Source organism: Drosophila ananassae, chromosome 2R, assembly GCF_017639315.1.
Source record: "Drosophila ananassae strain 14024-0371.13 chromosome 2R, ASM1763931v2, whole genome shotgun sequence".
Taxonomy (NCBI): Eukaryota; Metazoa; Arthropoda; class Insecta; order Diptera; family Drosophilidae; genus Drosophila; species Drosophila ananassae.
This window is the reverse complement of record NC_057928.1, coordinates 7,699,656-7,725,174: the sequence shown is the minus strand read 5'-3', so window position 1 is coordinate 7,725,174 and position 25,519 is coordinate 7,699,656. Positions and strand designations below refer to the sequence as shown.

Sequence of the window (25,519 nt, the reverse complement as noted above, 5' to 3'; positions counted from 1 at the left end):
AGAACGCCAACCTCTTCTCCCACTTTCGGCCCGCTTTCGGCTTCCTCTCTGTGGTACCCCCTGAGAAAATGGTTAGTACTGGCTCACGTGGCGTATGAGTAATTCTTGGTTGGCCTTTTGCCTTCTACCAACAATTTATGACGTTTACCTCTTGGCAACGTCATGTGATAAGCTGTATTAAGTGTGAAATGTGTGAATTATCTGAATTATTTTTTTCCAAAAGGGGCACCTGGGCTGCCTCTGCAGATAAAACAACAATTGTAGATGTAAATATTTTGTATCCTTTATTGCTCTTCGGTTGCATTCAATCGGCATTCGCTTAAATTTTACACAAAAATACACAGAGATAGATCAGTAGTTAGAATAATGTTGACTTCAGTGTAGTTTTTACTTTTAGTTTTAATGCTTTACAGATATATCAAATGCACTTTTAAGTATCAGCTTTAGTTACGTTTAACAGTTTTGGATTGCTTGATTAGATGGCTGCGTACAGTAGAGGGGAAATCATCTTTGGGCGTTTGCCTCCCATTGTTTCGGGGTATTTAATCTTACATTTAACATAAAGTACTCCGTTCAGTAACGTTAAGTAAGTAGCGAAAATGCATACTCGGTATAATTCCGTTTGAAAATGTATGTTAAACATATATATGCAATGGCATTAAGAACGAATCGACTGACTGACTGACTGACTGACCTAGTGACTTGACTTGGTTCCGACTTGACTTGATCTCCTTATGAGGACTCTGGCGAGACTTGCTCTCTTTCTTCATCTTACACACATTCCATTAGCATTGGGTATCAAAAATACTTATCATGGCTTTACATTACACTTTAGTTACAAAAATATTTAAAATTTAATACCATTAACAAAAATACTTGACAATCAATTGGATTTTGGAAACTCTTGCTTACATTTTTGGAACGAAAATAAACTCATTTACAAGACATGGGGAGAAACAATAGGTGTATGTCGTGTGTGTGTGTGTTTATGAGTGTGTGCGGTGTGCCGTGGCGTGCTTAGTTCCAGTCCTTTTTAATCTCAAAGGTCCAGTCCCACTCCAGGTGTATATGCTTGTCGTCATCCGTGAAGACCGAGCTGACCGAGTACGTGCCGCGGGAGAATGTTCCGGAGGGCGCCTCCTCGGCGGGCGTCAAATAGAATTGAATTTCCTTTTTCGGGGGATAGGAGCCAACCATGTGCTTCATTTTATCAACTACAGAACGAAACAGAATGATTCAATCAGTCAATTGTTTACTCTCATTAAAGATTCAGAGATACAGTCTTACCCACAACTAAACCAATTGAAAATTAAATTATCCGAAATTAGGTTTGGCATTGAAGACAATAGGATAGGATACAAGTTATTCTCAGCACATGACTATGGTGAGTATTGCGAAAGTAATAAAAACGATGTAAACCACACTGCAGATTCCGCACAGCAGAGTGGTGCCATCAAAACTACTATTTCCCATTTTTACTTAGTGAGGCAACTGTTTAGGTAGAAAGCCAATAGCAGACTAATGCCTAAAAGCATCAATTTGTGGGCTCTTGGCCCAAAGAAGTCCCAAAAGTGCTACAGCTACATAATACCTCTAAAACCAATTGATAAATTCTGGATTTTAACTCTGCTTTACTAGCTTATAATGGAAGAGTTGGAAAATGTTGTGTTTGCTACTATGAAGCTACTATATCCCTCACAGAAAAGCCAATAAATCACACTCACCGTTCACACCCAACCGAGAAGTCTTTTGCACATACTTAAGGCCATGGACAATTTCGCGTTGCACGATAAAATCGATGCGCACCTTGTACTGAACACCTTCTTTGATCACAAATAGCTGTCGACCAAATGAGATAAGATTAACACTTGCATTTATGGTTTTAAAGAGAACTACTTACCTGCTTTTTAAGCTGACTAAGGTCACCGGTAAGATCCAACTCCATATCGTCGCGTCCCTCCACAACAAGTGCCAGTTTCTTGACAATCACCTTTCGGGGATCATTGGGTTCTAGTTAATAAAATAGAAAATTGCTTTAGTTTGCTTATTCTTACTATTTTTGAATTATTTTCTTACCAACAATGATCTTTTCGGTCTGGGCTGCACCGAGGAGGGCTTCCTTGTAACGTCGCAAGCTCTCGTCCTCCTGGTCAGCGGCCATAATCTCCTCGATTGTCTTCTCCGGCGGTGCCTGGTAGTTGGTGTCGTGCACATCCTCGTCATGGTGATCGGGATGCTGCTGCGTCTGTGTGTCGGCCATGGTTTTTAACCTAGAACTAGACCAAGTGAGTTTGTTTATAAATCAATCAATTACGTTTCAATGGGAAGTCTTTTCCCAATTGTTGTAGATTTTGTTTAGAACTGGGAGCGCTTTCTCTATCGCCAAGCGCTTCTGTTGTGTGGGTCATAGGCATATTTTTAGGGGTGTGATTAACACGCTGTTAGTAATAGTGTTTTTACTTTTTTTTAATATATATTTTATACAACCGAGTGTTTGAAAGCATGACAAATAATTTAAAATTAATATTCCTTCTATAACTGACTTCTATTACTTGTCTAGTCGGATGTTTGATGGGCAGCCCCCTTCCAAAATGGAACAAATGTTAACGCCTAAATTCAATTGAATAGCTGATTACCTTATCTTTTGGAGACTTTATTAATTTTGGCCAAAAAACAAACCACTTTTCTGTGGCAAGCAACTGTTTGCCACTTCATATGCACGTTCAATAATATTGATTAAATTCCAATTATTAACGCATTGATGGACTGCCATGGACGGGGAGGTTGGGAGGCGACTTGCAGCTGGCCCGTATAAAAAAAAAGCCAACCAAATACGGAGCCAAAGAGACAGATAAGGTCGGAGCGAGCATGCGATAGCGGGAGAGAGAAAGAGAGGGAGCGGATATCGGCATTGAATAATATTGACCAGAACCCGCCCCCCACCACTACTACCCTTCCTTTGGGGCGCCCAGCGACGCCTTTATTATTATCTTGCTTTGTTTTCCATTATCTAAATACACGTCGCTCGCTCTATGTCCATTTTCAACGAATGTTGGCCCAATAATAGTTCTCCACTTCCCCGATTTGGCCATATATGTGGGTATGTTCGAGTGTGGACGCTCCACCAGCACAAAATACATGAAATTGAAATGTTATTACTTGACATCGCGCTGCTGCTGTTGCCGCAGCAGCTAGATAATAAAATCGTATTTATATAACTAGGATATCCATATACCCACACATTCAGATACATTTTAGCAGAAATTCGCTGGATGAGTTGCCGAAAAAATAAACATTTCGGCCTTAACGTTTAGGCCATTAGATACAATCGAAACAATTAAGATCGAGTGGGCCAAAAAGGTAGTTTTTGAGAAGAATCTTGACCAAACAAAAATTCAAATTCCAAACAAACGGCGAGAAACCCACTGCCAGGAGAGAGAGAGAATCAGAATGTTAGAGGGAGAGAGTGGAGGAGTGGCGACCCCCCGTCAGAGTTTCCGATTGGTGTGGGGATATTTCAAGGAAATGTAGGAACCATGCCAGTTTTTGATAAAGAAAGAAGAATGTTAAGACCCCAGACGTATGAATCACACACACAAACACATGCACACACACACACACACACTCAACCCGGCACATGAGTCGTCATTGCTTTTTTTTTTATTGCAAGTACACTTTTTTGGGAGGAGCACCCCTAGCCCTAGGAGGAGTACACAAACGCTAGTTGAAAATATCTACTGATCATTACTGAAGTTTAAAATTAAATATATTTTTAATAGCTTGCATTGGAACGCAACACACACACACTCTCGCACCCGCACACAATTTGAAGGCGTCGCGCACTCACCTTTTTAAAGCCAAGTAAATAACTACCAAGTGACGTTTCTTGAAGAGTTCCCCGAAAGTTGCGTGCCCAGCAAGTTAAAATGAATTTTTTTACAATTTTTTTGGCTTTGATAGACAAATTTAGAAACAAAGCAAAATACAACGAAAAACACTCTGCGAAACAAGAAATAAAATCACATCAGATATCGGGCGCCCTCTAGTGGAGACAGTGCTGCCAACTCGGTATTTTCCAGCGCCTGGAATTTTGACTTATTTTGGCTATTTCACTAAATTAATTTTATATTTTTTAAGTCAATTACTAAAAATATTGTTCATGTTAAGTCATGTTCATGCATATCAAATGCGTAAGTCATAATCAATTTCATCTTTTCAACTATATTCGAATATTTTAACGTCTTTCACGCCTGCGTCCTAAAAAATAAATACGGTCTGGTCACACACATAAATATCAGCTGTTTATTACTTCATCGTTGAATTTTGCGTGGAAAATTGGAATATGACATCCCAGTACCTGAATCAGCTCCATACCGCAGATAAATTGGCCGCAGAGCCCTGGCCGGAGGATGCGACGCTCTACCAGGTAAGATATACATCCCTAGAACCAGGACAAAGTTGATAATAAACACAATTTCCATCCAGCCCTATGAGGCGGAGCAGATCTTGCTGCCGGAAAACGCAAGTTGTCTGGCGGTTAAGGCTTACCTGAAGATGTGCAACCTGCCGTTTGGAATTCGGTCATGTGCAAACGCCGAGCACATGTCGCCAGGCGGCCGGATGACAAAGCTGCCATTTATCCGCGCTGGAGCATTTATTTTTGCTGAGTTTGAACCGATCGTAAACTTTGTGGAGCAAAAGGATCTTGCCATTGGAAGTTGGCAAGATGAGGACGAGAAGGCCGACATGCGCACGTATGTGTCGCTTGTGGAGAACATATTTACCATGGCAGAGCTGTATATCAGCTTCCGTAATGAGCGCGTTTATAAGGAGGTCACGGCACCACGTAACGGAATCGTCTTTCCCTGGCCCCTTAGTGTCATGCAAAACTACAGTAAGCGCCGTAATGCCCTCCGCCTGCTAAAGGTATATCAGTGGGATGATCTGGACATAGACGCCGTCATTGACAAGGTGGCCAAGTGCTGCGAGACCCTCGAATACAAGCTCAAGGAGTCTCCCGATACGCCGTATTTCTACGGCGACCAACCCTGCGAGCTGGATGCCATCGCTTTCGGCCACCTCTTTAGTATCCTGACAACCACGCTGCCCAACATGGCGCTGGCCCAGACAGTGAAGAAATTCAAGCACCTAGTCGAGTTCTGTCGCTTCGTCGATGAGAAATACTTTCAGACCAGGTGCCTCCACGATTAGATTTATTGTTAGTTATTGTTTTGCTAAACGTGTCAAATTATAGTCGTTATCATTTATCTGCTGTTTTTCTGCATTGCCAAAAGAAACACCATAAATTATGTTATTGCTTTTATGTGAGCACAGCTTTTATGCATTTATGTTGCTCAACCACAAAACAATTTGCTTAAACTCTTCTTCTTAGCCTTGGTTTTTTTTTATATAAATTAAGGAAGCTTATAAATCTGTTAAAAGAGAATCCACAGAATTATATTAAATATAATTTAACGCAGTTTCGTTTAAATGTTACTTTGCGTACCTTTCTAATTTTAAGCCAAAAGTTGTTTAGTCATTTGTTCTAAGCATTTACTAATTCAATTTCTACTTCTGCAAAATTTATTTTCAGCAAATAAATAATTCAAACTTTCACAAGATCGGTTTTATTTATTACATATCGATATATCGATCGTTATATCACAATAACGATATGAATATTGAATCGATTAATGATTTTACACATATATACGTGTATAGTCCAGCTCTAAGCTTATTAAAGTTATTTCCAATTAGAAAAGTGAAAAAGAAAGAGCCGTTAGCAAATAAGCGCCAACAATATTTCATAAAACTGAAAGAATTACAAGAGTTTTACAACAAAGACAAACAACTTAATCATTATTAAGTTATTTCAATAAAAAAAACTATTTCACCAGTCCATGTAAGTGGGACTCTTTATTCTTCTTATCAGTGCAATATTTACTGGATGACAAACCTTTTATTTTTTAGTTCCGCAATAAAAAAAGTACCGCATTCCAATCTTCAAAAACTTTTTTAAATAAACACAAAAAATATAAATACTAGTATGTCAAACGATACTTTAAAGATCCTTTCATACAATATAAAGGGACTTCCAGGGAAGCACCAGGATGATGATTTTAACAAATATATTCGGAAATTTGATGTCTTCATTTTATTAGAAACTCATACCGATTCCGTAAAGCATTCAGATATATACAAAAAATTCACGGAGCTGCATTCTGACTTCGATTTAAATTTTGAAGATGCCATAAAAACACTGCGAAAAGGCCGTGGTAGCGGTGGCACTATAATAGGCATTCGGAAATCTCTCAAAGAAAACGGCGTCGAATACTCAACTGAAGATTTAGGCTTTTGTAAAATCATAAAATTACGCCTAAATTCAAGAGAAGTTAACATTATTCCACTTTATATTCGTCCGGATTCTTGGAAGAAAGCCAGCTTCTTCGAGAATTTTAAAAATCAAATTGAAGAACTTGAAGAAAATGTCCTGGAGAATTCCGTAATCATAGGAGATGTAAATATCCGTCTGGGAGAAATTACACAGGATGTTGTCGCGTTCCCTTGTATAGCTCCTTGTAATAAAAATGGGAGAAAATCCGAGGATAAAAAACATGACAAAAATGGGATAGCCTTCTGTGGCTTTTGCAACAAGCACAACATGCAAATATTAAACGGGCTGACCCGTGGAGATTGTATTGGTCGCTTCACTTTCATTAATGAAGTGGGTAAGTCAACAAACGATATAGCTGCAGTTAGCCGAAATATAATGGGATTAGTGAAGGACTTCGAAGTTGACAGCCCAGAAAGCGGGGAGACCCGACATGGTTCGGATCATTTGCCCATATGCCTGCAACTGCACCTGAATGATGAACTGGATTTCCAAACGGTTGCAGACCTGCCATTCAATGCAGTTTCGACATTTGATGCAAGCATAGTCCTAACTGAATCTTCATTGGATGCAGATATTACCGACGAGGAAGTGCGTTATGCCTGCAGAAATCGACATGCAGAATGTGCCGATGAAGTTTTTATAGCTGAAAAGAAAGTTCGTTGTAACAAGTTGTTCGGGATGTTCCATACATTTAATAACTATAATTATTATTTAAATATGGGTACAGAGGTGATGTCAGCAATGATGAAAGAGGATGATGCCCAAATTTTGCTCAGAATAATTTTAAAAAGACTTACTAATTGGTGCAATAAAAACAAAATTTTAAATGATTTTCAGCATTGCTTTGTTAATGGTTTATCTAACCTTGACATGATTTACAATTTGCATGCTGCAGTTCATATTAAATTGGGTGAAAAGAGCGGAAAAGTATACGCTTACTTTCTAAAAATTAAATATAACCCATTAAGCGATCATGGAATTCTATTCGAAAAATTGCAAAAGTTAGGGGTGTCTTCAAAGGTGATATTTTTATTGAGTTTCGCGTCGGAGGAACTTTGGAGAAATTCAAATTCACTTTTCATAAAACTGAAAACATTGATTTTTACACTTTTTTTAAATGATTTGCCGGAATACATAAATGGGGGCCTCGTCATTAAGAATCGTAGAGTAGGCCTACTAATGTGCGCTAACCACATTGTAATTCTTTCCGAAAGTATCCCTACTTTAAAGGATATGATAAATGAGTTAGAGGATTACTGTGATGAATGGGTCTTAAGGATCGACCCTGCAGAATCCAAAGTAATGGTTTTTTCCAGAGGTGGTGCGATTTCAGCTTCTGAAAGTTGTTCAATATATGGAAAAAGGATAGAATCTGTATTAAAAGTAGAATTCTTGGGTTTCTTTTTCACTTCAAAACTCTCATCTTTAAGCCATGTCCTGAACATGATTGAGAAGTCCAAAACATCGTTCCAAGACTTAAAAGCACTCAATGATTGGAAACAATTTATGAATCTTTATATGGCAAATGTGTGGGGATTTCGAGAATTTAAGGAAATTGATCAACTTCAAGCATTAATTTCCAAAAAGGGAAACGTACAGATCGCAAAGTCCTTAGCCCAGAAAAGTCTTAAAAGTCTTGCTAAAGATCTCTTTTTAGATTATGTAAAAAAAGTCATTTTTCTTTATGAAAATAACAATCTAAGTCGTTACCTTACTCTCATAGTAATTGAAAAAAATGTTTTTTGGGCTGAAACCTTGAATAATATGTGCAATACTAATACAATTAATTGGGAATATCATATTCAATCCCAAGCGAATTGGGATGAATTAGTTAATATCTTAAACCAAAATTAGGGATCGAGATTAGTCTTCCATTTTTTTATATATCTCTATTTTATTCTTTTTATTTTCATGTTTTAATCAATATTTACATTGTTATCATGTATTATTTTTTTATTATTATATTTTGTTGTTTATATTTTTATGTCTTATACTAATTGTTATATTTTTATTACTATTCATTTATTGTATTCTTTTTTAGTATTTTTTCATAGTTTGTAAACGTTTATTTAAAGTGATATTATTCTTATTATATGACTATATGAATTTTTGTATTTTTATATGTTTTTTAATAAAAAACTCAAAAAAAAATTGTATATAAAGATAACTTTGGGTGGAACGAAACACTTCTTATATCACCTTGCAGTTTAACGAGCTTTGTATATTGTAAGATACATATATACAAATATATACATATGGCAAGTATCGGTTATAGTTGTTCGATCCTTATGGGAATTTTAAATTCGGTAAACTGGTATAATTTGTACCACCATACCTGGTCACACTACCATAAGTATTGTTTTGATAAAAATGTCACGAAGAGGTAGACCCATGAAGAAGAGAAAATTCATGTGGAGCGACGCTGCCACCGATCGCCTGGTGAAAATGTGGGTGGACAAATCCGATCAGATTAAAGGCTATGGAAGACACACACTCATCCACCAGGAAATGGCCAAAGAGCTAAAAGACTATGGCCCAACTCCTACCGAAATAAAGGCCAAGCTTGACTGCATGAAGAAGAGATACCGGTAAGTATTTCTGATTCCCTAGAGATTATTCTCCCAAGATTGATTATAATCTTTATTTTTAGTCGCGAACTCGGCAGGATGGTTTCAATGCAGGACGTCAGCTCCGACTGGAGGTACTTCGACAGCTTGCATCACATTTTCAAACACGAACATGCAAGAGCAGCCTTCAGGAACAATGGTATGTAAAGCCTGGTGTTGTCAGGATTCCAGGATACCTTACCATTCGTTAAGGATATATAAGCGTATACCTTGAAAACAGCAAATTGGCATCACTATTAATTTTATCCGTAATCCTTTAGATTCCGTTCAAATCAAGAAAGAGGAGGACAGTTACGAGGACGAGGCTTCGGAGAATTCAATTGATTTCTTTTATCCTGGCATGGAAGCAGAAGAGGAAGCGGATATGGCAGCTGAAATGAAATCTGAAGCTGATACAGAAACGGGCACTGAACCCGAAATAGAGCATGAGGAGCATGAAGAACCGATCCCAAAACCAAAGTATTATAAACGCAAGAAGTCTTTAATTAGCCTTGAGAGAGAAAGGTTGGCTGTCCAGAAGGAAACCTTAAATGTAATGCGATCCATGGTTAGGGAAATGTCAAACTTTCATGCCTCGTTTTTAATTACATACAAAAAACAAAAAAAACGCTCCACATAATTAAGTTAAAACCTCGAATCCTACATTCAATACCTGATTGAATAAACTGTATACTTAATATTAGATTTAATTCACTTAGCACCTTATTCCTTCAAATGTTCTCAATGAATATTCCTTTTCATAAAAAAAATCCTTTATATTTGTAAAGATGCTATGTAAAGACCCTAAATATATGAAGTTTAATTTGTTTTATTATAAAGTTAATTTAGATTATTATTAATATGCAATGTACATAATTTGCATGCAGTTTGCCAACACTTCCTCATCACTATTGATTTTCATCAAATCATATGACAGGAACAAGCTTAACGACAGTTTGTCCAATCAGCTCAGTTAAAGTCTTAGTTGCTGGGCAGAGTAGCTCCCGCCACTGTTGGATCACCTCCTGCGATGCTGTTGCCGTTACCGCCCGCCGGTGCTGTCGTGGCCGAAGGGGCTGCTGCTGGTACTGGAGACGAAAACACATGTGCCATTTGTGGTGGCAGCGGCGTTGGCTGCGTTGGAAAGAGTCCTCCCATGGAGGGCTGAACCTGTGGATACGAGGGCACCGTCTGGGCGCCAGCGGGGTATGAGAGGGTTGCCGGAGCCGACATGTATGCCTGTTGCGGAGCCGAGAACATTGGCACTGCTGCTGGTGCTGCCGTGGCCTGTGGAAATGGCAGCTGAGCGGCGGGAATTCCTTCGAGTGTCACGTTCTGTTTTGTGCTGGGATCATAGACCCCGGGAATAAAAATGTTGGCTGGCGGCGGCAATGGCTGTGTTGGCGGCTGCAATGGTTGTATCGACTGCGGTAAAAGTGGTGCTGGAGCTGGAACTGAGGCCGGAACTTGTGGAACGGAGGCCACGTCAACAAGTGGCGGCGGTGCCACGGGTGCTACCGCTGCCGCTGGTACCGCAGAAGGTTCGGTAATGTTCGCCTGAGTCTCCAGCGCTGCAGTGAGAGCATCTGTAGCATCATCAGGATTAAAGTAGGTCTTGAATAGGCTCTGTGCTGGCGGATCTATGGTAGGTGGTCTTATCTCTGCATTGGTGGACCCAAAAGTGTTTGCAAGTGGTGGTATATAAGGCAACGTTGGTGAGACGACAGCGGATCCGGCAGCAGCCACAGGGGCAGAAGCCCCAGCTGCAACAGCCCCACCTCCGCTTAATAGCGGAACAGAAGCCTCCGATGCAACAGGAACTGACCCAGCACCTCCGGCAAGCGGTGCTGCTTGCACAGGAATGCGATGTAGGTAGCCGAAGCCAATGCCACATCCCAGTGCACCCTCTCCTCCCCAGGCAGTGTTGGGCTTGATGGTTACCTCGCGGCACGCGTCATCATCCAGATTGTAAACGTACATCTTTAGCGGCTGCTGCTCGTGAGTCTCGATCAAAGTAAAGAGGTCGTCGTTCTCGTGGCGGATAGCATCGGCACCGATCACATAGTCGCTATATGCCCTGAGGCCAGCCAACTCGGCCGGAGAATTAGGATGCACCTCCAGGATGTGCCAAACACTTTCGTTGGCGCCCTCGAACGAGCAGAAGCGGATGCTGACACCCAGCAATCCCTGTCCACCCCAACTATTGCTGGGCGTCAGGGTCAGTTCGCGGACAGTCTGCGTTTTGCTGGAGTAAACAGTGAGGCGCACCGGTTTGTCAACATTCTGACGCAGGAGCTCCTTCAGCATATCGTTGTCTTGATCCAGTCGAGTTCCGGCGATGGCCACAATAAAGTCGAAAAATGCCTCCAGGCCGGCCTTCTGCCCAGGCGAGTTGTCCTGCACCTTGAGGACGTGGTAGCCTGAAAAGTAATTCTGTTTACACTGCCAGTTCTAATGTTACGTGGGTGTGTGTGCGTTTATACTTGCGGTGTCTCTGATTGGACACTGCAAAGTTTACGTGGTCTCTCTGAGGAGAGTGGGTCGATTGGTTTACCTTCGGTGCCGCCTCCGGGGACATGAATGCTGTGACTCGAGCCCATCTTTAGCTAGCGTCAACCTCTGATGTACCAACTTGTGCAGCGTAGAAGTTCCGTCCTAAATTGTGGCAGCAAAAAAATTGTGTTCTTCGTGGCAATTCTAGTTGGAAGCTGGTAGTCAACAATTATCGATATATCGATATGTCGATATATACGTTCGACGTAATTTACAATGTATGTAAGAAACATTAATGTACTTATACTTATTCTTATACATTTCAAAATATAAGTTACCCGGTTCGTACTTGCATTACCAATTGCGAGGAATATATTTATATACAACATTTTGGATATTTTTAATGGTATATATAAACACCACATATTTTTAAAAATTCTTGAGTTCCATAACTTTGGAAATAATTATCGGATTCTAGAGCAGAATATCTTAAATGATTTTTAGATCGATTCTCCATCGTTCTGCATCAAATTCAAAGAACAAAATATTTTTTAGATTTTTTCTCAAATTTCCTGGGGCATCCCCTTTAAAAGTTAAGAAAACCGCTTGGGGGGCAATATGACCCCTGCGATGACTATATCTTGGCCAATTTCCGATTCATGAGCGGAATACCTTTATCGATTTGTGGATCGATTCTCCATTATTCTGCATCAAAATCTAAGAACAAAATATTTTTTAGCTATTTTTTGTGAAATTTCCTGGTGGGCCCCTTTCGAAATCAAGAAAAGTTAATGGAGCCACTATATGGCACCTCGCGATGGCTATATTTTGGCCATCCGATTCTTGAGCGGAATTATTCTAACGATTCGTTATAGATTCTCCCGTTATCTAAACTAAAATCAAATCTTGGACATTATCATGGAATAATAATTTAAGAGTAATAAAAATGGAAACCGCCATATCACTATTAAAGTATGAACCCGTAATTTGAATCAGGCTCCGCCTGAATAGCTTTATTTAATTGTTCTTTTAAGTTACTTTCCCTTTGTTTTGAAGCCGTGCCAAGGTGTTTATGATTTGGAGTTATAAATAAGTTATATCTTAAGAGCTTCACTTCATCGCCGCCGCGACCTGCCACTGCTGCTGGTACTTCGCCACAGCCTCGCGATGTTTCAGCATGTCCTTTTCCCTGTGGTAGAAAAAAAAAAACCATTATAATCATCATATGATTACACCATGAGGATACCAGCGCAGAAACACCGATTCGTGCAAGTGATTTTGCGGCTTTTCAATGTAGAACCACAATCACTGAGCTGCTGGAGTGCTTACATGTTTTCAAGTGTGTCGGTGGAACTCTTGAGCTCCTTTGAGATATATTCAATGCGCTTGCCCACGTTCTGGCGTGAGTCCTCCAGCTCCTGCTTGACCAGCACCGGGCCGAATAGCTTGTAGACCTTATTGTCCGGCCCCAAAAGATTCAGTTCGTCCAGCACGCATTTGTTTTCGTTCAGTTGGCTCTCCAGTAGGGCCCGCTGCTTGACCATCTTCACGCAGGCTGCCCGCAGAGTAAATTATTTAAAATTAAGGGAATTAAAGGAACAGATGGTTTTTTCTTACACTTTTGCAGGTTCTGGTATGACTCAACCTCGGCCTGCATCTTTTTGTACAAGGCAGCGCTGTTTTTATCCATTTTGATTGTTTGGCTCTAGCTAGAATTTGTAAATCTACAATTTTGTTCTTTCAAAACTGCAATTTTCCAAGTTTTTAATAAATGAAACAATATTAGGAGCTGAAAATGTGAGGTTTTGCAGTGTGACCGTGAGTTGAAAACTCACAGGGCTGCCACATGTGTTTATTTTTCCAGTGTTGGTAAATGGTTAATGTCTCCATGCTTGACGTTTGCTTATACACCTCCATATTTTTAGATGCATGATGAATTAACTGTTGTGAAAATGGAAATAAAAAAGTTTTATATAAATGTGCTCACAGATAAACATATTCTTTGCGTTCAAGCTATAGAATAATTCATTCTTTTATCAAACAACCAATATTGTTAATGCATCATGCAATCGTATCGTCTCACATACACCTATAATAACGCTGAGACAAAAGCAAAAGATTTCGCGCCGAAAAGGAAAACGGCAAAAACACACAAAGCGGTGCAAATATAAAAACAAAAAACGAAACTAAATGGTGAAAATGTTCTAAAAGACAGGCGCATTGTTTAGTGCGTGGAAACAGTGCGTGTTTTGGCAAGGCAGCTTGTGTTTGCGATACGTAGACTAATCTCCTCAACCCCGCCCCGCCTCCCCACTAAATCACACAATGGCTCCAGCGAAAAAACGCGAGAAAGACAGTAGCGTAGATGCTCCGGCTAATGGCATCAATGGCATGTCCTCCAACGGAGTGGTGGATGCCGCTAACCCAAGTGCTAGTGGCAGTACGGCAACGGGAAACGATACACATGCGAAACTCAATGGACACCAGCAGGAGCAGGAACTCTTTTTGCAGGCGTTCGAGAGTAAGTACAGCTGGTAATCCGGCACAATAAGCACCTTTGCATCTTTCCTATACCTTGAATCCTCTGCAGAGCCCACGCAGATCTATCGTTACCTACGCAATCGGCACGAGACAAATGTGAGTATGTCCATGACCCAGATGGACTAATACCTAATCTCTTTCCGTCGCTTCGCCCTTAGCCCATATTTTTGAACCGCACCCTGAGCTACATGAAGGAACGAATGTCGCGCAACAATAAAAAACGGGCCAGCTTCAAGGTCAACTCAATACTGGACAGCATTGTGCAAAAGTCGGAAGCCGTAACCCAAAACTACCTGCACGTCATCTACGATTCGCTGCACGAGAAGCTTAAAACAGCGTCCGATGCCACTGGAGAGGATCTGCTGGAAGAACAATTGCTTTGTGAAGCAGGGGAATCGATCTGTGTGGAGACAACGCTCTACAAGATCACTCGAAGCAAGCGCAAGGACAGTACGCTGGACTTTCAGGAGCTGCTGAGCAAGAGTTCGCAAATTGTTTATAATCCAAAGGAGCGCATTGGGGAGCACTCGGCACTGAGCATACCGCTGCAGTCGATGCGGCCGATGGGCGAGCAGCACACGCTTTACAAGCTGCTCTTCCGCATCAAGGTCCTGGCGTTGAGTTCTTGCAACGACGAGAATGCAGGTAAGGATATGAAAGTGGTATAGTTATAGGGCTTCAAATGAAATGCTTTCCATTTCCAGAAACTCCACCCATTAAGAGACCTCGTCGGAACGAGAAGATCTTCGGTTCGGAGCTGATCCTGTACGAGAAGTCGACTGGTTTCATTACCGAGGGCGAATACGAGGCCATGCTCCAGCCGCTCAATTCTTCGAGCATCAAGTCCTTCTCGCCAAAGAAATGCACCTGGGAAACGATGCCCGACAGCTACATTCCGCTCTCGGTGACCTACGACGTCTACCAGCAGAGTCCCATGCTCAAGTTCCATTTGACGCTCTCCAATGAGCCGCTTCCCGAGATTATATCGGCGGCGGAGCTGCAACGCTATGTCCAACATCTGGATGCGGTCGCCGGGTGTGAAATGAATCACAACAACAATAATTACAGCAATAACAACAACTGTAGCGGCTTGAAGAACGGTGGCATTGTTTGTAAATCATCGCCGGAGCACATACAGATCGTGTACAACTTTATGTACAGCAACAATACCCGCCAGCAGACCGAGTACACGCAGGAGTTGATTTGTCCCTGGTGCGGATTGGACTGCCTGCGACTGTACGCGCTGTTGAAGCACCTGAAACTCTGCCATGCCCGTTTCAACTTCACATATCAGCCGGCGGGCAGTGGGGCACGTATCGATGTGACCATCAATGATGCGTACGATGGCTCCTATGCCGGATCACCGTACGATCTGGCCGGGCCGTCTGGCTCGTCCTTTGCCCGGACTTGTGGTCCGGTTCGTCGCACTTCAGTTACCAGCCTGATGGTCTGCCGGCCGCGCCGTCAAAAGACTTGCCTGGACGAGTTCTTGGAGCTGGACGAGGACGACATCAGTAACCAGAGGTCCTACATAACCGGGCACAACAGGTGAGCGGGGTTTAATAGAATATCAAGGGAAAACTGAAGCTCTAATTATGTAACCGTCTTTACAGGCTTTACCATCATACCGAAACCTGCCTTCCTGTGCATCCCAAGGAGCTGGACATCGACTCGGAGGGGGAGAGCGATCCGTTGTGGTTGCGCCAGAAGACCATACAGATGATCGACGAGTTCTCCGACGTCAACGAAGGCGAGAAGGAGCTTATGAAGCTGTGGAACCTCCATGTCATGCGACACGGCTTCGTTGGGGACTGCCAACTGCCGCTGGCCTGCGAGATGTTCCTCGATGCCAAGGGTCATGAGATTGTACGCAAGAATCTCTACCGCAACTTTATTCTGCACATGTGCTCCCTTTTCGATTACGGCCTCATTGCGGCCGAAACTGTGTACAAGACGGTGCAGAAGCTCCAGGGAATGCTGAGCAAATACGGGGCTGGCCAGGAAATGATGCAGCGACAGCGCGAGGCTCAGCTTAAATTCTGGCTCGAGGTGGGAATGCACAAGAAGCAGGAGGATCCCAAGACTCTCAAGTCCCCCCAAAAGCCAGCACTGCCGGCTAATGCTGCCACTAACTCCTCAACCTCCACAAACGGTGCAGCGGCCAATTCCAGCGCCATGCAACCGCCCAAGCGGATGCCGGCCCACTTGAAGCGTTCTAGTGCCGCCTCCTCCTCCGGATCTGCCCAAGAAAACAGTGCTGGAAGTGGAAGCGGCACTGGCTCCAATAACAGCAAGAATGTGGCCAAGAAGAGTGCCGATCAGCCGCCCTCCAACATGGCCAGCACACGGGAGCGCCGTTCCGATCCTGGTCTGAAGCGCAGCAACAGCGGAACACGTCTATCCGCCGGGGCAGGGTCCGAATCTGGCCAGGGCCAAGCTTCTAAGCGAAAACTGAGCGCCAAAGGTATGTTCCGTTTCAGCCATGGATGTCATGGTCGAGCAACTCAGTCTCATACTCATCGTAGTCATATGGCTCACTGTCACGGCTTGGGGGTTTAATGCTGTAATCTGCAATCTGAGAGTAGTGTAATCTGAGGGCTTCCAGGGGAGTTCCATCATCGTATTTAATCGTATTAAATTATATTGTAAGATATTCATATATCCCCCTCATACTTCAAAACACTAAAAATATTCAAACTTGAGGGGCACTCCCAGCTCCTAGTAACCTTCGCCATAAGGATGGTGGACTGCAATTCATGTGTACATATGAACCACATTAACATCTCTCTCTCCATCGTCATAAGTTCACCACAAATGCCACAAACCAAAAAAATCAAATCTCAAAATTTCAATCAAAATTTATATGGCCGGATGTCCAATACTGGATGTTTCTCTTTCTCTTTACATTTTCATTTTGTTTCTTTTGGATTTTCACTGAATTCTTTCTAAGATGTGGATGATGTGGCCGATGTGGCTAATGTGGCGGATGTGGAGCCGTCGACGGCGGATGTGCCCGAGTTGGTGGCCTTCAGCGACAATGCTGTCGATGTTGGTATCGGTGATGACGATGATAGTCCTGTGGGAGTAAATGGAATTGCACTCCCAGTTGACGACAACTGCGTAGGCAATTAATAAAATAGTAAATAGTTTTTTTCCCCCCTCTATCATAACCTTTTCTAATCGCTTTTCTGTCCCCCCTCCATCACGATCCACCATTTAGATAATGCGGCGTTGACGAAGCGACAGCGATACAGCGACGGAAGCCCCAGGGCAGGATCAGGACCAGGAACTGGACAAGCCAACGGAGGCGGAGGGAGCCGCACCAACAAAAGCAATAACCACACACTGCCAGCAAATAGCAACACCAGCAGCAGCAGGAAGCGTCTAATCGCCCGTCGTCGCTCTACCTCGGAGAGGAGCAAGTCCAGCAACGGCAATGGATCGGCGGGAGGAGTCCGCACCAGGCTCTCGGTGCCGGCAAAGTACGAGAGGCGCTGACGCAAGCGACGTCCCTGCTGCTGCTGCTGCTCCTCCTCATCGTCCGCCTCGTTCACCTCCTCGTACTGACCATCGCAGGGCATAATTGTTTAATATTTTTGTCGCCAGGCCAGGCAATGTTTCCAATCCCTATGTTTACGGATCATTTATATTATGTTGTGTTATATTTTAATCGAACCTTGATGTTGGACCTTTTGTAAAGCCTTGTGTCGGATTCGAAATTGACCTCAAAACCAAGTGGGGGGCACTCGCTTTGTTTTTTTGTAATAAAATGCGCGCGGACCACTCCCAGTATAGTTTCAGTTGTACATCCAAATCGAAGCAATCGAAATGGTTTTTATTATAATTTTTATGCCAGTTACTTATTAATAACGATTAAATACAGATACAGGTCTTGGGGGCGGAGGCGGAGGCACCGCCACCGGCAGGATCATTTCAAAACCAATTTGAATGGCCTCGGAAATCGGTTTATTTATTTTGGATCGTGTTGAATAGCTTTTGTGACTAAGAATAAAACAAATTGAATGATTGTAATTAGTGCAGAGTGCAGATGCAAATATATTTACAGCAATAAGCTAACAAATCTATTTTTAAAATTGAAAATTGAAAACTTGACAAGCTAAGCATAATTCCAAAATTACACAGAAACAAAAACACAGCTACATTTAAACATACATATTTACACAAATAAAAACTCACTTCAAATGCAAACAAAAGTATACATACATATATTTAAAGAAAAAGTGCTGAATAAATTATGCATATATATTTTTACAGTGCATTTAAATATTTTTGTATTTTATTTAGGGGCTTGGCTCATATGTTCTTTAAATTTTGGCAAGATTTAAATTGAAATATATTTTTAACATGCTTCCCCCTTCTTCAGCCAAATTAAAACATCTTGTTTATATATTTTTTTATTTTTAAAGTAGTTATATTTTGTATTTAATGACATTTTGCCTTCGAAGCGAACAGACATTTTCTGGGAGTTAGTTACTGAACTTTAATTTCATTCTTAAATATTAGATGGTTGAATGCACTTCTCTATTTAACAAAGTTGGGATTCTTTTTCAATATGACGAATCCCTCCATGACCGGAGTGAGCGCCAAATACTCATCAGTGGCCAGCTCGGCGCGCTCGCCAATGGCCAGCAGGACGGGCGTGGTGTGCGTCTGGAAGCCGGTAATGGTCTTCGGTTTGCCAGCTTGGCCCACAACATCGATGGCGATGCCCACACGGACCGGGACCTGCAGCTGGTTGAGCTCCTCGTCGAAGGTGATCAGCATGCGAGCCTGCATGGCCGGGACAAGGGTGTAGAGCAGATAGTGCGATCGGTTCAGGATGAGGTTCTTCACATCCAGCAGTGAGACGAGGGTGGCCATCAGACCGGCAACGGCCATGGGATTCATGAGCTGGCGATCGCTGTGGTAGGGACTCAACGATAGCGTTCCCTTGCCCAGATGCGTCAAGCTCTGGGCGATGCGCACCATGAACAGATTGCTGGGGTCCTTCGAGTGGTACTGGGCCAGCTGGCGCAGCATCGAGGCTAGGCGGGCGTTGTTAGTGCCGGCGCCCACCAGACCCATGGCGAAGATGGCGTTGTGGGCCACCTCGGCGTCGCTGTCGTGCGAGAACTTGCTCAGCGTATCCAGGATGTTCAGCTTGGGGTTGGACGCGGATATCAGGCCTAGGGCCAAGGGCACAGCCCGACGGATGGCGGGTTCGCAGTAGCGCAGCAAGTTGCCAAAGGACCTGTATGCCATTTCCGCGCCAATATCCTCGCCCATGGCGATCAGGGCGATACCCAGCACTGCAATGGATTGTGTGGCCGAAAGGTCCTTCTCCCGCTCCTTCTCCTTTTCTTTCTCCTTCTCTTTGTCCTAAAAATCAGATATATTTTTGGTTAAAAAGTTAAGAAAAGTATTAATATTTCGGTACCTTCTCCTTGCTCTTGTCCTTTTTGCTCTTGTCCTTCTCGTCGTCGGCATTGGTGGTCTCGTAGTGATCGGAGCAGATGTGGAGCAGCTGCTGGATCTTAAGAACGTTGCCGGTGCCAGCATAGGCGCAAATGTCGACCATGGTGGTGGCCATGCTGCGGTGTGGTTCCTCCAGAACCTCCAGGGTCATCATGACAGCCTCGGTGGACTTCTGGCGACCCAGATAGAGCAGACCCAGGCCCAGAAACAGGAACCTCGTGTAGGTGTCCTTCAGATCAGACTTGGTCAGGCCCATGATGGTCTGCAGCAAGATTTCGGTGATCTCAGCGTTGCAGGAGCCCACACTGATCAGACCCAGGGACAGGGCAGTGATGCCCAGAATCTCCACGCTGGCGGAGCTCTTGTTGTTGCTGCCAAAGGAGAACACAGTCTTCAGAGTGTCGATGACAATGGACCGATTCGACCCGGCGTAGGCTATTCCCAGGCCAAGGATAGCACCCACGCGCATGCAAGTGTTCTGGTTGTCGATGTAGTCGGAGAGCAGGGCGTGGGCCGGATCAACCTCATTCCGAATGCCGCAGTTGACAATGCCACAGGCCAGCAGAGCTCCAGACTTGATGTTATCGTCTGTGGAGTACAGGTATTTATCGATCATGGTCAGACCCCCGTCGACATCCCACAACAGGATTAGGCCCAGAGAAGCGGTGGCCGAGAGCATGCCGTGCTCCTTGTTCTTGTACAGCCACTTGTTACCGTCTTCGGAAAGCAGCTTGTCCACACCAAAGCCGGCGTTGACAAAGCCATTGACGAAGCTGGCCGCCAAGTTCTGCTTTGCCGAATCCACCTGGATGGAAGCAAAGCGCGACCGCGAGTTGTCCAGATGCGACTTGTAGATGTCCTCTGGCGTCTTCGGCTCCATGATGTCCAGCTCACGGGCCAGGTTGAGGAAGTGCTTGTTCAAGTTAGCATTCGACATGATCTCCATCAGGTCGTCATAGTCCGGCACAGACTCGTCCAGCTCCAGACAGATCTGCTGCCGCGCCAGCATGAATGCAAGCTGCTTCTGCATGGCCGGCTCTTTGGGCTCCTTGAATATCTCGCCAATCTTGTCCATGTCGTTCAACATCAGGGCCAGTCGCATGGCCTGCGTGTGCTGGGTGAACTTACGCGACAGCTGCAGCGCCGTCTCCAGAATAATCGTGTTATCTGGTTCGGGGACGTAAGGATAGCACGACTGCAGATACAGGCATACTCTGGGGTAGGCCGACTCGTCCACATAGTCGCTCAACAAGTGCAAGTGATCGATCTCGATGAGCAAATCGCAGGCATCTGCCTCAGCGTTGTGCTCCATGTTGTAGGGAATGATCTGCTTGACCAGTTCGATTAGCTGGGTGCGAAAGTCGCCGGTGGTGTCGTGGTAGTGGGCGGAGATCTCTCCGGACAAGTGACGCACATACTCGTGTCCCCAGTCGCCGATGCGCTGCTTGCGGTCGCAGAGGAAACGATAGGCCAGGCAGTCCTTGCCGCTGCCCATCGTCATGGACAGCACCGAGATAATGTCAGCGCACAACTGGCGGGTCTGCTCGTCGGGCATCTGCTTGTACACTTTCTTCATGGTCTCGTAGTGCGGCCGCATGAACTTCAGCGGCTTCGGCACCGAGGTCATCGACGTGGTGGAGGCTCGTATCAGCTTGGCCATCATCTCCAGGGCCGGCTGGTAGAGCTTCTTGTCCGACTCCTGCAGGCGCTGGACCAGCAGCTCCAGCTCCTCCTGCAGCTGCTGGTCCTCATCGGACAGCTCGGGCTGCTCCTTGTCCTTCTCCTCTTTCTTGCCACCCTTCGCTCCGTCGGATGCTACCTGCTTCGCCTTCAAGTCCTTGGCATCGGTGGGAGCCGGCACCGGTTGCTTCTTCTCCTGCTTGGTCTCGCCAGTCATCTTTACGTTTTTCTGTGGCTTACAGTTCTATTTGAATGGAAAATGTATATTTGTTTCCGCTCTCCGTGGTAAATGGTTAGTTTTTGTTCCTCTTTTTTCGTTGTTTCGGAGCAGAATTACACAGCGATTTTTGGCGGTGTGACCGGATGGCGATGGTGTCAGCAATTTTTTCGAATATACCAAAAATAATTAATATGAATGAGACCATAAACTGTCGTGGCGCCGCTAATGGCGGAACATAGAACTAAATTTTTTACTAAGCTTTTTAAATTAGCTATTTAAATATTCGCTACCCGCTACCCGGCTAGTTAAAATTCTATTTTTACTTGGGCTTTCAAATTTTTCGACACTAATTTTTTGGTTTTTTCATACGAAAGACTTCTAAATCAGAGGGAGTTACATCTTTTGAATTTAAAAACAATTATTTGGTATAAATCAATCTTTCTGAACATCTAAATGGAAAAACAATCTGAATACAATTTAAAAACTATGATATTTAAGTAATTTTCCTAATTAGTTCCTTCTTTATACAATATATATAATTTTGTTATATTTAAATTACATTTTTCTTAAATTTTCTAGTATTTTTAAAATGATGAAGAATGGTCACACCCGGTCCATTTAGCGGCCCATGTTTTTGGCCCACATGTATATTTGATTTGTTTACGGTTAAGAAATTATGTTACGGGTGACACAGACCAAGAACAGCCTGCTCGATGGCGCCACCATTGCTGACAACCTATACACCACACCGCAGGACTGCGAGGAGTTCTTTGAAAGCCTGGAAAAGCCCTCCAAAGACCCCAAAAAGTTCACCCCACGAAAAACCTGTTGGTTCTTATAATTAACCAAAAACTTACAAAAACTCATACAATTTCCCCTTTAGTTATTCGCGCCGGAGTACTAACAACAGTCAGAGGCTCTGCTTACATGGAATATGGCAACACAAAGGTCCTGGCTATTGTCGCACCACCGCACGAGCTGATGCGAGCCAGTGCCCGGCGGATGAACATGGGAGTCATCAACTGCTATGTGAATTTCGCAGCCTTCGCCACCGGCGAGCTGGAATCCGTCCCAGAGCGGGAACGTCACTTGGGTAGCATGCTGACAAAGGCACTCGAGCCGGTCGTCTGCAGAACAGAGTTCCTCAACTTCCAGCTCGACATCCGAGTGCTGATCCTAGACGACGATGGTTGCCTGCTGAGCACGGCCATCAATTGCTGTGGCGTGGCCCTGGTTGAATGTGGCATTTCAACATATGATCTGATTACAGCCTCTACGGCGTGTATCTATCGCAATCACGTATTCCTGAATCCCAGCTCCAAGGTGGAGGAACTACTGTGGAAGCATCGCGGAGTCCAAATTGAAGCTGCGAGTGGGTCTGCTCCCGAGGAACATGGTTTGGTCATCACCGCCAGTATGGACACATTTGATCAGATCGCCCAGTGCCAGCAGTGCGGGTACCTCAGCCCGGAAACCTATGTTAAGCTGCTGGACTACACACTGGCTGTCAATAAGTCTTTGAGGCAGCTAATCCGTCAAGTGCTGACCACCCGGGTCAGGGAGCAGCACGAGCTGGATCTGCGCGAAAAGACAGAGAGCGCCTTGGAGGACAAGAGGCTAAAAGAGATCATTGAACGACTGCAGCAGAAGGGACTGGATGAGTTCATTCAGTCCAATATCAAAGAAGATCCTTATGTGAAGAGAATGTAAATAAACCAATTTCAAATTTGAACTAATTGGAATCCTGAAATTACTTTTATTTATAATTTTGCACTTCAAAAGTCTCCAAATGATTCCGATAAAGATAACAAATGCGTAGCGCTCCAAACGACAATAGAACTCAGACTTGTTTCGCCATCCAAAGTTAAGCTTTTGCTCAGTAAATTTTAGTCTTAAATTTCTAAAATGCTTTCGGTCACAACGGCTCGCCTCTACTGCTGGTCCGTAGAGGCTTCTAGTACGGCTCCGGAATATGCGAGGTCCCAGTAGTGTTCCACTTGATGCTTCTGAAAGAATTCGCGGGCCATCTTCTCCATGGGAAAGACCTTAAACTTGATCTCGCCGAAATGTCGACGCTGACTGGTGCCCTCCCAGACGAGCACGCAAGAGTTGGGCACGTCCTGGCCATCGTTACCCTTGGCTATATCCTCCTCCCACTTGATGCGGTGCAGCATGAGGCGGCGGTACTTTTTCTGCTGCTTGGGGCCGCCCTCCACAACGACAACGCAGCAGTCGCGGAACAGGGCCACACTCCCGGTCATCTGCAGCTGCTTGGCATTCGTCTCCACCTTGAACTTCTTGCTTTGGTTGTCCTGCAAATCGCGAATACGATACACGCTCACATGTACACCGCAGCTGGTGTCTTCGCGTAGCTTTCGTTGTTTCTTTTCGCTCTTCTGCTCGCTGGTCAGCTTCCGGGCATTGTTTGCGTCCTCGTGGGCTTTCTGCCGCTTGGCCATCTGCTCCCTCACATGCTGTTCCATCTTCGTTGGATCTTGAACGGCCTCTGAACCAAGCACTCGCATAAGATTGGATATGCGTAGCTTGGGCTCAGGCGGGGCCACCAGGCCCAATCGAATCTTTTCCTGCTCCTCCTTCCAGGCCTCACGACGGTTCTGGCGACGCAGCTTCTTCCGCTCCTTTTTGGTAAGGAATACCGGCAAGTAGACAGGCTTCAAGGGTTCATCTAGTGAAGAGGAAATGTTTATTTCATTGGAAAGATTTAAGAATCCTGTTTCTATACTCACTTGGCGGCTTCATCTGAGTGGGGTGCTCAATGAGGTTGCTAATGGCCGTCTGCCGTATGCTTATCTTACCGCTCGCATCATCTAGACTCTCAAGGTCCTGGGTTAATATAACCGAGTCCCACCACTCCATGGCGGGCACATCATCCGGCATATCCTGCTTGGGAGCAATTAGCGCCAACTTAGTGGCTGATGAGATTCCTGTCTTCCTGGCTATTTGCGAAATCTCATTCTGTAGCCTTTCCAGCTGGCTTTTCATGCGCATCCGCTCCGCCAGCTGCTGAAACTTGCCGGGCTCATGGAAGCGCAGCGTTCTCTTGGTGCGCACCGTTGGTTTCAGGGCGATCCTATCGTCGAAGTACTTGATTGCTTCATCTTGCGCCGAGCTGGTTGCCTCGCCACCACGCTCCCCAACGCCCGTCTGCCTCTGAAACACCTCCCGTTTCTTGGCTCGGATGTTGGCCTTCAGGGTAGGCGTTACAGTTGGTATATTAATGGCTCGCCCGCTCTTGTCCACCGTCCGACCTTCTTCGTCCAGGATCAGGGGCTTGGGTCGTTCCTGAGCTTGAGCCGCAGCGGCAGCTGCTGCCGCTACTGAGGGCTGGATGAGACTAGCTAGGTTGCCAGTTAGTTTGGCCCGAATCTGCGCCTGTAGTTCGGCTATCTTCCTGGCCTTTTCCGAATCCTCTGGGGTCGGCCTCTTGGCCAAAGCCTGGGTGGCGAGGGCCACGGGCATGCCGATCTGAGGCACGGACGCTAGGAGGGGGTCCTTGTCCCGCAGATTACTCAGTGCCCGCTTGCGCTCCTCGATCTCGCGCTGGGCGTTCACCATCATCATCTTGATCTCCTTCGAACTGAGTGAGGACGTGGCTGCAGTTGTGGTTTCATCGCTGCCATTCTTCTCCTTGACGTCGAAGCGGGATTTCTTGGTCGCTTCGACGACGCCTCCGTCGGCGGCGCGCTTTCTTGCCAATTTTTGGTCGTTGGCGTCGCCATCCTTGCGCGTTATAATAGACGACATAATTCGCAATTAAATGGGTCTGACTAAAAAGTAAGAGTTATTTACCGAAAACTTTGCACATTCCTCAAGCGATTTTATTGTATATTGTCCCGAATTGTCCCACAGGGTTTTGCAAATAAAACAATTCCTCCCCACAACGTTTTCAGTGAAAATTTCTTCCAGACAGGGTTGTCTGCCACAACGTCAGAGGCGCCGACTGATGGGGTTCCGACTGTAATCCCAAGCCATTAATTCTCCTGTAGTGCAAATATTTTCAATCTAAGATTAAATAAACACTCTTAGGATTCTCTACTTGAGCCAATGTGTGGCATTATACTTTGTAAATTGGAGAAAAATAGTTAAAAA

The 25,519-nt window shown here is 44.5% G+C and overlaps 11 protein-coding genes across 17 annotated transcripts; 5 read left to right on the top strand and 6 right to left on the bottom strand.

Annotated features, from left to right (window-relative positions):
- Positions 1-267: 267 nt before the first annotated feature.
- Positions 268-4,167, bottom strand: LOC6506247 (rho GDP-dissociation inhibitor 1). Of its 5 annotated transcripts, none has more exons than XM_032453896.1 (6): positions 3,848-4,167; positions 2,077-2,276; positions 1,901-2,010; positions 1,725-1,839; positions 1,288-1,293; positions 268-1,214 (listed from the first exon to the last, which is right to left on the bottom strand). In XM_032453896.1, exons 2-6 carry the CDS (start codon positions 2,258-2,260, stop codon positions 1,018-1,020), a joined length of 612 nt encoding a protein of 203 aa, XP_032309787.1. In that variant the 5' UTR covers positions 2,261-2,276; positions 3,848-4,167; the 3' UTR covers positions 268-1,017. The 5 variants fall into 5 exon arrangements, with proteins under 5 accessions (XP_032309787.1, XP_032309789.1, XP_014764692.1 ...); XM_032453898.1 differs by having other exon boundaries at positions 2,077-2,270; positions 3,848-4,056; XM_014909206.2 differs by lacking the exon at positions 1,288-1,293.
- Positions 1,300-1,718, bottom strand: LOC123257149. The gene has a single exon (XM_044714989.1). It carries the CDS (start codon positions 1,471-1,473, stop codon positions 1,369-1,371), a length of 105 nt encoding a protein of 34 aa, XP_044570924.1. The 5' UTR covers positions 1,474-1,718; the 3' UTR covers positions 1,300-1,368.
- An 81-nt stretch (positions 4,168-4,248) lies between the features above and the next one.
- LOC6493704 (metaxin-2) lies at positions 4,249-5,267 on the top strand. The gene is made up of 2 exons (XM_001958235.4): positions 4,249-4,426; positions 4,486-5,267. The coding sequence occupies exons 1-2, from the start codon at positions 4,343-4,345 to the stop codon at positions 5,209-5,211; spliced, it is 810 nt and encodes a 269-aa protein (XP_001958271.1). The 5' UTR covers positions 4,249-4,342; the 3' UTR covers positions 5,212-5,267.
- Positions 5,268-5,648: 381 nt separating this feature from the next.
- On the top strand, positions 5,649-8,538 carry LOC116655762. Its single transcript, XM_032453895.2, has 2 exons — positions 5,649-5,902; positions 5,971-8,538. The coding sequence occupies exon 2, from the start codon at positions 6,047-6,049 to the stop codon at positions 8,246-8,248; it is 2,202 nt and encodes a 733-aa protein (XP_032309786.1). The 5' UTR covers positions 5,649-5,902; positions 5,971-6,046; the 3' UTR covers positions 8,249-8,538.
- A 164-nt stretch (positions 8,539-8,702) lies between these two features.
- LOC6493705 lies at positions 8,703-9,844 on the top strand. The gene is made up of 3 exons (XM_001958236.4): positions 8,703-8,982; positions 9,045-9,160; positions 9,282-9,844. Exons 1-3 carry the CDS (start codon positions 8,765-8,767, stop codon positions 9,638-9,640), a joined length of 693 nt encoding a protein of 230 aa, XP_001958272.2. The 5' UTR covers positions 8,703-8,764; the 3' UTR covers positions 9,641-9,844.
- On the bottom strand, positions 9,814-11,757 carry LOC6506246 (Golgi reassembly-stacking protein 2). The gene is made up of 2 exons (XM_001958237.4): positions 11,555-11,757; positions 9,814-11,420 (listed from the first exon to the last, which is right to left on the bottom strand). Exons 1-2 carry the CDS (start codon positions 11,598-11,600, stop codon positions 9,982-9,984), a joined length of 1,485 nt encoding a protein of 494 aa, XP_001958273.1. The 5' UTR covers positions 11,601-11,757; the 3' UTR covers positions 9,814-9,981.
- Positions 11,758-12,476: 719 nt separating this feature from the next.
- Positions 12,477-13,355, bottom strand: LOC6506245 (probable prefoldin subunit 6). The gene is made up of 3 exons (XM_001958238.4): positions 13,111-13,355; positions 12,823-13,048; positions 12,477-12,682 (listed from the first exon to the last, which is right to left on the bottom strand). The coding sequence occupies exons 1-3, from the start codon at positions 13,181-13,183 to the stop codon at positions 12,604-12,606; spliced, it is 378 nt and encodes a 125-aa protein (XP_001958274.1). The 5' UTR covers positions 13,184-13,355; the 3' UTR covers positions 12,477-12,603.
- Positions 13,356-13,367: 12 nt separating this feature from the next.
- On the top strand, positions 13,368-17,853 carry LOC6493706 (polycomb protein Su(z)12). Of its 2 annotated transcripts, XM_014909013.3 has the most exons (7): positions 13,368-14,014; positions 14,084-14,130; positions 14,193-14,679; positions 14,739-15,582; positions 15,648-16,498; positions 16,985-17,173; positions 17,255-17,394. In XM_014909013.3, exons 1-6 carry the CDS (start codon positions 13,819-13,821, stop codon positions 17,164-17,166), a joined length of 2,607 nt encoding a protein of 868 aa, XP_014764499.1. In that variant the 5' UTR covers positions 13,368-13,818; the 3' UTR covers positions 17,167-17,173; positions 17,255-17,394. The 2 variants fall into 2 exon arrangements, with proteins under 2 accessions (XP_014764499.1, XP_001958275.2); XM_001958239.4 differs by lacking the exon at positions 16,985-17,173 and having other exon boundaries at positions 13,369-14,014; positions 17,255-17,853.
- Positions 17,854-18,442: 589 nt separating this feature from the next.
- On the bottom strand, positions 18,443-21,716 carry LOC6506242 (26S proteasome non-ATPase regulatory subunit 2). The gene is made up of 2 exons (XM_001958241.4): positions 19,472-21,716; positions 18,443-19,413 (listed from the first exon to the last, which is right to left on the bottom strand). The coding sequence occupies exons 1-2, from the start codon at positions 21,404-21,406 to the stop codon at positions 18,577-18,579; spliced, it is 2,772 nt and encodes a 923-aa protein (XP_001958277.1). The 5' UTR covers positions 21,407-21,716; the 3' UTR covers positions 18,443-18,576.
- A 281-nt stretch (positions 21,717-21,997) lies between these two features.
- On the top strand, positions 21,998-23,159 carry LOC6493707 (exosome complex component MTR3). The gene is made up of 2 exons (XM_001958242.4): positions 21,998-22,236; positions 22,293-23,159. The coding sequence occupies exons 1-2, from the start codon at positions 22,086-22,088 to the stop codon at positions 23,117-23,119; spliced, it is 978 nt and encodes a 325-aa protein (XP_001958278.1). The 5' UTR covers positions 21,998-22,085; the 3' UTR covers positions 23,120-23,159.
- On the bottom strand, positions 23,146-25,467 carry LOC6506241 (U4/U6 small nuclear ribonucleoprotein Prp3). 2 transcript variants are annotated; one of them, XM_014909205.3, is made up of 3 exons: positions 25,220-25,467; positions 24,157-25,150; positions 23,146-24,095 (listed from the first exon to the last, which is right to left on the bottom strand). In XM_014909205.3, exons 2-3 carry the CDS (start codon positions 24,989-24,991, stop codon positions 23,341-23,343), a joined length of 1,590 nt encoding a protein of 529 aa, XP_014764691.1. In that variant the 5' UTR covers positions 24,992-25,150; positions 25,220-25,467; the 3' UTR covers positions 23,146-23,340. The 2 variants fall into 2 exon arrangements, with proteins under 2 accessions (XP_014764691.1, XP_001958279.1); XM_001958243.4 differs by having other exon boundaries at positions 24,157-25,467.
- Positions 25,468-25,519: the final 52 nt, after the last annotated feature.